This window comes from Pteropus alecto, unplaced genomic scaffold (assembly GCF_000325575.1).
Source record: "Pteropus alecto unplaced genomic scaffold, ASM32557v1 scaffold76, whole genome shotgun sequence".
NCBI lineage: Eukaryota > Metazoa > Chordata > Mammalia > Chiroptera > Pteropodidae > Pteropus > Pteropus alecto.
The window spans coordinates 3,195,334-3,205,170 of NW_006443138.1; the positions used below are offsets into that span (position 1 = coordinate 3,195,334).

The 9,837-nt window shown below is 34.6% G+C and overlaps 1 protein-coding gene across 3 annotated transcripts in view; it reads left to right on the forward strand.

The window, feature by feature from the left end:
- Window positions 1–9,376, forward strand: part of XPOT (exportin for tRNA) — a 31,520-nt gene extending 22,144 nt beyond the window's left edge. For all 3 annotated transcript variants that reach the window (XM_006923702.3, XM_015598501.2, XM_025040969.1), the window contains exons 20-25: window positions 10–126; window positions 298–413; window positions 1,080–1,127; window positions 4,239–4,310; window positions 6,261–6,317; window positions 8,754–9,376. In XM_006923702.3, coding sequence (XP_006923764.1) covers window positions 10–126; window positions 298–413; window positions 1,080–1,127; window positions 4,239–4,310; window positions 6,261–6,317; window positions 8,754–8,780 — 437 coding nt within the window. In that variant the 3' untranslated portion in view covers window positions 8,781–9,376. The remainder of the gene's footprint in view (window positions 1–9; window positions 127–297; window positions 414–1,079; window positions 1,128–4,238; window positions 4,311–6,260; window positions 6,318–8,753) is intronic.
- Window positions 9,377–9,837: the final 461 nt, after the last annotated feature.

The following is a 9,837-nucleotide window of genomic DNA, read 5'->3' on the forward strand; positions in this document are numbered from 1 at the left end:
TCATTGTAGGTGCAGAGAATGTAGAACGAGTTCTGGTTACTGTTATTCAAGGAGCAGTCGAATATCCAGATCCAATTGCACAGAAAACATGTTTTATCATCCTCTCTAAGTTGGTAGAACTCTGGGGTAAGACGATTTTTTTTAAAAAACTTCATTCCCCAACCTGTTTCCTAAAACTCTTAAGAGATTAAATGGAACCCTAGCCCTCATGTTGGCAGAGGCTGGGAGTTGATTTTCCCTAGTGATAAGTTAATTGACTCTTTTTTTACAAGATGAAAATCTGAATTCTCTTGACAGGCGGTAAAGATGGACCAGTGGGATTTGCTGATTTTGTTTATAAGCACATTGTCCCTGCATGTTTCCTAGCACCTTTAAAACAAACCTTTGACCTGGCAGATGCACAAACAGTATTGGTAAGCACTTAGGAATCTTTGTTTACCTTGTGTAGATCTCATGTGTTTTAACTCACAATTTCTTCTTCAATGCCGGATTGATTATTTTGGTTTTCATAACTTTTTAAAATTAATTTCAAATTAAGATTCATGTTTTAAAGGTTGATGAAACCTTTTGAAACTTTTATGGAGTCTTACTAAATCTCGATGCTAAAGCTGAATATATAAAATCCAGCTCCTACAACTTTAACAATCAAGACTCTTTTTCTAGGACCATGAAAGGGTACATGATACCAACATTCTTTAAAGTTAGGTTGAGTTTAGCTTTCTACTACTACTTTCATTATAAAACTTTTGCCTAATATTTTTTCCTAACTGTTAAGAGTAACTTTCTCTTCCTTGTGTGATAGTTTCCCCAAGTATCATCTTCAGAATACTTAATGTCAAGCAGTTGCCTTTTAGTTACTTCCCCACAACCTAGTAAAAGCTAGATTTCATAATTATAATTCACCACATGAAGACAGCATTTTATTTAATTTTCTGTCCAACCCACTTATTTTCCTTCCTCCTTCCTTTCCTTCATCCCTTCTTGGAGGTTAATGAGCAGTGGCCAGGGAAATAAAGAGAAAAGTTGGATCAGTAACCAAGAATTGACTATATTAAAATTCTTAAACTTGTTTTACACAGGCTTTATCAGAGTGTGCAGTGACACTGAAAACAATTCATCTCAAACGGGTAAGCTTTGTACTCCATGCCCATTCATTTTCAGTTCACATGTATATTTGTTATGGTTTTAATTGTGTTTGACTTATCTTGTTCTTAAAAGCTATATCTTTCATAGAAGTTAATTAACTTCAATTCCAACCAGTTGGGATTTGAGGGAACATCAGTATACATTATTGTCCTTTATGTTTTGGATAACAAGAAAGGTTAAAATGTTGTTTTCATTTGACAAAGAATGTGAAAAATCTTAACCAGAATGTCAGGTTAATTTCACTATCTAGTAGGCTCTTTACAGCTAGATTTCTCCAACTTCTTAGTATTACAAATGGTTAGAGCACTTTACTACTTCATAATATCCCGTTCTTTCATGTTAGTCCAATCATTAGTGATTCGGGGTTGAATCTAGCTGGTGTGTTGTTTGTCTTACACAGTATTTTTCAATAACTTGAATTGATTGCCAACATTTAGAACCCAGTTACCTTTTTTTAAGCAAAAATTGCTATCTTCAACTCCTCTCAAAGACAGTATGCCAATGTAAGACTGACATTCCCACATAGTTGTAGTCAGATAATGAGCAGCAGCTCTCCTCGCCCCCTAAAAAAAGTATGAGTTCTCATTCATAAGTCTCCGTTCAGCCCATTCCTCATTAGAATTTGAATTTTTGATTCTGATAGGGATTTGAAGGGTTTTCAACTCAGTAGCATTTTCTTTATGTTTACTATGTGCTAGGGTGAGGGCTATGAGTTTTAGGGCTGTTGGGCAACAGGGGAGCCATATAAAGATGAACAAAAAGTCTCCAATATTCGTAGAGCTTAGAATCAGAGGATACCAATACATAAATAAGTTAATGAAGTGGGTTAAGTAAGTGCTTTAATAGAGATATATTAATAGATATGTATTAAATGTAATATTGTGGGACTAAAGATGAACGGTTTTGCCTATGAAGACAATCTAAGAAAGCCATTAGAAAGAGGTGATTTGTTTTTATGATAGACCTTAAAACATTCATAAGTCTCCGTAGATTCATTGGACTGACAAGAAGAGGAGATGGCATTCTGAGCAAAATTAAGAGGTGTATGAAGACAGATCAGATGTTGCATGGTCGATTTGGTAGAAAGTAGTGTCACCATGTTTAGCTAAAGTATGGAGGCAGAAGTAATAGCTAAAAACTGAAATGAAGCTAATTGTTTTATATGTGAAAGTAAAATGGGACTAGGTATGTTCTATATGAAAAGGTGGGAAGTCAATAGGCAGTAGGGTTATAATTTAGGATAGCTAGGTGGGAAAAAAATGTTCAGAGACCAGTTTGGAATATGGGTCTACACCAGTTAGAACTAAATGCTGATTTTGGAATCCTGAGTATGTAGTTAGTCAAGGTGAAGTGGTCAGAATGAGACTTTTTAAGATCAGGACAGAAAGAACCTCAGCTAAAGCAAGAGCCAAGGAAAAGCTAGAAGCGGAACCAAGGGTATGAAAGCTCAGGGAAGAGAGTCACAAGAAAGGAGTTAGGTTGACATTATTGGATGCTAGAGAGTCAAGGAGGATGAGGAATAAAAAGAAACAGAATGATATTTATAGTTCAGAAGTATTTGTCTTATCCTTGGAAGCTCTCAGACATACATAGAATTGAATCAAATAGAACATTATATTTGAAAATGTTTGGCTTCATTTTTTTTTTCATTTACTCACTTGACTGACTTCCTCTTGAGGTAAGGCTTTCCAAATTAGAAAAAAAACAAACAATACTCCATCTTTAAGTGATAACAGTGGAGTTATATGAGATAATGAACAGTACATGGGCAGTAAGTATAGGGAGAGTAGACTAAAGAAAAAGGTGAGAAGGAAAGTTGAAGGGGTCTGAGAAACTTTCACAGTGAAACATTACTTCCTCTCAGCTAGGAACTGGCTTCCTTTGAAGGGTCATTAAATCGTGACCTAGATCCATTGGGTTAGAGGGCCCGTGAGTCAGGGTAGAGGAGGAAACGTAAAGACATCCTTTGATTCAAGAGCCAGTAGTATTAAACAGGAAATAGATGTTAATACAGAGAGAAGTGTATTGAGGAGAGATGGATTAATTTCATTTTGATAATTTATTTTAAGTTGGACCTCATTGGGGTCACCAATATATTAAAGTCTTTAAGTCAGATTCAAGTTTAAAAGTGAAATTAGCTTATTTTTGTTTTTGTTTTTTTAAGTATTATATTTGTTATATTTGCTTGAGGCCACTCTCTCAGAAACACATTGCTATAAGAAAACCATTTTCAGTTGTATCCTAAGTTCCATTGTAGTTGTTGAGATACGCTGGGGGTTAGGGGTTAGTTCATGGAATTATTCTCTCTTCCCTCCACTAAAAAATGCCCCAGAAAACTACTGTTATAATTTTTAGCATCTAGAAGTACTAGAAGATGGGAATGGAGATAAGTGGTTTTAGAAGTTGATGTTTGTAGTACAGATTTAATCAACAGCGGACTGAGTGAATAATCTTGTCTTTCTGGGTCTCGGTTTCCTCACCTGGCTACTAAATTTCTGTTCCCTAGTATGTGAGCAGAAAAGAGAAATGTGCTTTTATTGCTATTATCTGTTAACATATTTTGTTCTTTCTTGCTTGTACTTTAGTTTCTAAAGGTGGTCATTACCCCGGCTCTGCCTTAGGGCTTCACCTCATGCACTCACAAACACCCCTCCGCCCACCCAGTGGTAGACTGAACAGGAGCACCTCTTCACTCTCTCTCTTCAGTGCATGGAAGGCTCCAGCATTGTGACCCCTGCATTTGGGAGAATATTTGTTTACGCTCTAGAAGTACATAACTCTGAGTAATATTAAAATGTAGTAAATACTAAGTGGTATTCTAGAAGCTTTACATTTCTTAACTCATCCAGTCCTCACAATAATTCCATTTTATACATGGGGAAACTGAGGATCAGAGAAGTTAAGTAACTTGCCCAGGTTACCAGAAATTTGCCAGAGCCAGGTTTCAAAACGGCAGTCCAGCTCCAGAGTCTGTGTTCTTAATCATAATACCTTATTGTGTTTAAAGTATATATATGTTATTTCAGTTTTTTTTAAACATTATTAATGTCAGGGAAGAAAAAATTTAGTTATAATCATCTTTTAATTTTCAGGGCCCAGAATGTGTTCAGTATCTTCAACAAGAATATCTGCCTTCCTTGCAAGTAGCTCCAGAGATAATTCAGGTAAGAGCTGTCCTAGCAGATTTTTTCCTCTTAATTTAACTAAAGAACTATGACTGTAGTTTCATCTAAATTTTAATTCAAGAAAGCCAAACTACATTCAACTTGATATTTTACGGTATATAAGATAGCAACAGTTCAGACTTCAGAGGGTCTGTGAAATCGAATGGGAAAATTTGTACTTTTATTTTCACTAAACTTTAACCAAATTTTCATTTCCTAGCATTGTGTAGTTGACAAATTAGAGCACTATTTGCATTGCCTGTCACTTTGTCATCAATGGAAATCATAGGTATTTTCATATCACATTAGTTGTAGAGATCTTGAAATATTGTTTAGACTCATCAATATTTTGAAATTATGAGTTACGGTATGCCACTAGATCTTGCTGTGTGAATAAGTCTTATTATTTTATCACATGTCAAAAATATTTTTGATAACCATAAATTCATTACTAGTTCTTTTGTAATCCCATGTGTTAAAAACATTCTAAAAGGGGTCCAGTAGGCTCCCCCAGACTACCAAAGGGGACTGTGGCGCACAAACCTCTGTTCTGAAAGTTCGCTCCGGGTAGTTCATTTTATATATGCCAAGCTTACCAGTGCTTAATTTGTAAATCTGAAACTATATTTTGAGGTAAGGGGCTGGAAAGCTATCTCATACTTTTGCACTATTACAAAGTCATTTTTTTTAATGGCATATAGTTATCCAGACTTCTTGTCCAGGAGCACATAGATCTAATGAGGCATCAAGGTTTTGATTAAAGCTGGAGTTAGAATCTTTTGTGTAAAGTCTAAAAGTTATTTCATCATCAAAGTGATTAATGATGTTGTTTTATAAAAGGTATTGAAAAAATTGAAAAATAGGATCTCACATGAGTAATCATAAAACTCATTTTTAATGAATTTATGGTCTCTTATGACACACCATCTTTAACTTTAGATTTTAATGAATTTTTTCAGTTATCACTTGTTACATAAGCCTGTTACAATATTTTTATGAAAACAATAAATTACTAATTACTCAGGTGATCTTAACACCCATCAAAAATAGAAATATATCATAAAGTTTTGAATAGCTAATATTCTCCCAGATTGATCAATGAGGCAAAATTATATTTCTATCTAAAATTTGATTGTAAGGATAAGGGTGCCTCAGTTCTCTCTTTTTCAGATGCCTTCTGACAACACAGTTTTCAGAATTCTTTTGTAGAAAATTTTCTCTTTTTCTTTTGGTCTGGCTTTGCCCAGTTACTTGCTAGGTGAGAACAGCCATAGCAATGTAGTTTTTGTCTCAGTCACCCTTCTTAGGCATGAGTCAACCTTTGTCTAGGACAGCCATGTTCTTAAAAGTGAAAGCAGCCTGTCTGACAAGTATTACATTTGAGAATACCGTATAACCTTTTTTGGTAAGGAACTATTCAGGTTAATTTTGTATGAGTTAGAAATACTGTAGATTTGAAGCAACACAAATGTCTGTTGATGGATAAATGGATAATAGAACATGGCATATACCACATTGGATTATACACAGTGGAATATTATTCAGCCTTAAGAAATGGAAATCCTGTCATATGATAGAACTTGGACGAACCTTGAGGTCTTGATGCTAAATAAAATAAGCCAGTCACAAAAAGACAAATAATGCATGATTCTACTTATATGAAGTATCTAAAGTAGACATACTCTTAGAAATACAAAGTAGAATGGTGATGGCCAGGGACTGTGAGTTGGGGAGAGGGAGGGAAGTGGAAGTTCTTCAATGGATATTTGCAAGATGAAAAAGTTCTAGAGATCTGTTGCATAACAGTGTGCATATAGTAAACACTACTGTACTGTACACATAAACATGGTTAAGATGGTCAATTTTATGTTTTTACCACAATTTTAAAATAATGCTGTGGATTTGAATTAGGATAAATCATAATCATTCTCTTCTCTCCTGGTCCCCCAGGAGTTTTGTCAAGCACTTCAGCAGCCTGATGCTAAAGTTTTTAAAAACTACTTAAAGGTAGGTATTTAGAAGATGTACATATTTTCATATAATTAGGCAACATTTCAGAGCCAAGAGAGAATATATATTATAGGATACTGTGTCATACTGTAGTTTGACCAACTGTCACTTATTTTGGGATCTCTTTGCTCAAAAACCTGCTTCTAAGAATCTGCAGTTATAGACGTTATATTTTGGAGTCTTCTGTGAAACCCCTTTCAGCTGAACAAAAGATCATAGAAAGTTAGGTAAGAACACTGAATGTGTATGTGCCTGAGCATATCCATATGAAATGCCAGTTTTCTTTTATAGTTTCGTGATGTAATTAAATAGGAACTAGAGCATTGGCAGAACAAATAATGTTTAAGAACAGTTGCCTATATTTAGTTGAAGGGAAGGAGCTAAAAATATAAAAACAGAAGTATGAGTTACTTGGTTATATCCCATTTTGAAACCTTTGAATTGTAAAATGGACAAAAAGTAGAGTCCTCAAATTTGGCCATCAAGGCTCTTTTTACCTTTGTAAAATCACTGAATTAAAAAAAGTAAATGCTCCAAGTTGGCAAGAAGTATCAAATGTTTATTTGGTATTCATATTTACAGTTGAATCCATGAAGCAGTACTATCTTGCTTTCACCTAAGTAGTCATTCGGTACTCTTATTTTTTATGTAACAAGTACTGTAGTAATTGCTGCAAATACCGAGATGGATGACTTTCCCTGCCCATAAGGAGCTTGTGTTCTGCAAATAAAATTATAGTGTGACAGGATGAGTAACTCTTCTTTATTTTTATTTATTATCTTCATTCAACAAATGTGAGGGCAAAGCACTATGCTAAATGTCTTGGTAGCAGGTAATTTAATGAATGGCTACCTGGTTCTTTTGCCCAAGGCATTCAGCAGAATTTATAAGTCAAGGGGACTTTGCTGAATAAATAAATGTGCCATCCTTTGACTTTGGTTCTAATCTCTTCCCTTGTCAGTTTTTTTCCCCAGTAGTAGTAGCTTGTCAGCTTAAACTGACAAAAGAGTTTGTGAGAAGAATGTTGAGAATTACTGTTTATCACTGGGAACCCTCCCACTCCCTTATCACTATAAAAGCAAAGTGCCTATAGAGGTAACCTCTGCTGAATAAGGATGATTCAAACTGGATTAAAGGCCTCAAAGAATTGTAACTATTAGAGGTATCTGTAACAATAGATCTGGGTACATTTTAGCAGGCTTGTGCTCCAAACCTATTTATCTAAACCGCAATTATAAAAAGAAAAGTCTTTCTCCCAAGCCCAACTTCTCTTTAGTGATAGCATTATCTCAATGATAACATTAGTCTTCTGGTTGGAGAAATGGAATTCCTTCTTTTGTGCCTACTCTTCATATATGATTGATCCTCAGATCTTGCTGGTTCTTCCCCCTTACTTGCTGTCCCTTTCTGTCTGGTGTGGGCTTGTTATCTTACTGATCTCCCTTCCCTTTTTCTAACCAAGCAGATCTGTTTGAAAATATTGAACAGTCTTCTGAAATTCATTCTCCTCTCTCATAATCTTCATAAGCCTATTGTTGACAGAAAACAAGTTCATGTTTCTTAGTTTTGCGTTCAGGGTTTTTTCATATACTGATCTCAGATTACTTTTCTAGTTCCTCTTGCAGGAATGGTCTTCGCCATTCTTGGTGGTCTCCAAATATTCTGCCTTATTAGCACCCCTCTTCCATTCTTCTAGGCTTACCTGAACCATGGCCTCCTTATAATAAGGCTTTCTTTTGCTCATTTAGTGATCATTCTTTTCTCTTCGTAGATGATCTGTTGTTAAATGAATGTCCGATCTGCTGGTACTAGTGATACCGTGGTCAGTACAGTCCTCCTTAATGAGCTTACTGCCTACCATTTACTCTTTCTGGTGCTCACTTAAATGCACCTAACTATGGAAGGTAGTATGTAATGTTCGGCCAGTGCCTAGCACAGTCTCTAGCATACTCGTTCATAGTCTCAAATGTTGAATTGGAAGTACTTTTTTATAATCGAATAAATATTGAATTCCTTAAGGGGTAACAACTGCTATCTGTAGCTTTGATTTTTGTTTCTTCCTCAAAATTTAGTCTTTTTCAAAATTTAATTTTCTCAGCATTAACTTAGACAGTATTGCCATCAGCAAAGAGTATGTTTTTCCTCTGACCACTTGAATTTCATAGCATTAGCGGTAATACCATATTTTCACTAGTTACTCATTTGAGTAATGTCAGTAAGTTATCTCTAGACTTTATCAAATTGTCCAGAAGAGAAAGTTCTTAATTTGTATTATGTGTAGATTTATGAAATACATGAAATGTTTTATATCTGTTAAATATCTGTTGAATTTTACAAAAGAGTGGCTAGCACTCGGTAACTCAGAGTCATTCTTCAAGTAAAAGGTGATATCTTCAAACATTAGTACTAATTGTACAAATACTTTATTTGTAGGTGTTCTTCCAGAGAGCAAAGCCCTAAGGACTGGATCTCCCTGTGCCTACTTCATGATCTGGATTCATGATCAGGAATTCCAGTTAATAATTTGTAAAGAAGCAATTTTTGTGTGCCATTCATTCATATTGGTCTTTTTAACTTTGCTTTGAGCTTATTGCAGTGTATGTATTGGGATTTTTCTGTAAAATAGGTGTAATTTTCCCTAAATACAGGTATGTGACGACAAAAGTTGCTTGCATGCCAATTCAAATTGTTCTATATAAAAATGCTGTTAGAAGATACAGCAGAGTTATTCTAGTACTTTTTTTTTCACTTGAAACTTTAAGTCCTTTATAAAGACCATAGCAGGAAAACAGTGTACTTTTTTTTAATTGCTGAATATAAAATGTTTAAGAAATTAAATTTTCTTTTATGTGTGCAGACTCAAAGTATGGGGGGAATACAACAGATTAAAACTAATTTTTTGTAGATAGCCATTACATTTCTTTAAACTGTTTCGATGCCAATATGTATTCTACAAAAGAGAATGGTTTCATAAATTAACTGATTTAAGAGTAGGTGCCGGTGTTATACCTTTTTTATAAAAAATAAAATAAAATAAATTTTACATAGTGAATCTACCAAGTCTTTTTTGGATTATTACAAATACTGTAGCCTTATTTTCTCATCTCCCTGAGTTCCCATTTAAAGGACTGTAGATATAAGCTTACGGGTGATTTATTTTATTTTATTTTATTTTATTATGCTCCTAAAAGGTTACATGCAACTTAGTTCATAGAATCTTTTAAAAATGCCCTAGAAAAAGCCTGTGTGAATCTGTTGATAGAATTAAAAATCCTTTTTTTTTTTCTCTCTCTCTCTTTTATTGGGTCTACTTAGTATATACCTATGCAGTATATACCATGCAGTATATACCTATATATTAATGACACTAATAAGTAGTTGCTGCCCATTTAGTTCCTGGAACTACCCTCCCCTGTCTTCTCTCATTTTTATTCATGACTATGCAAAAAAGCAAGAAGAAAAACAATAGTATCAGTAGTAGCACTGGAAAATTAAGAAAGGGACAAAACCGAGTAGC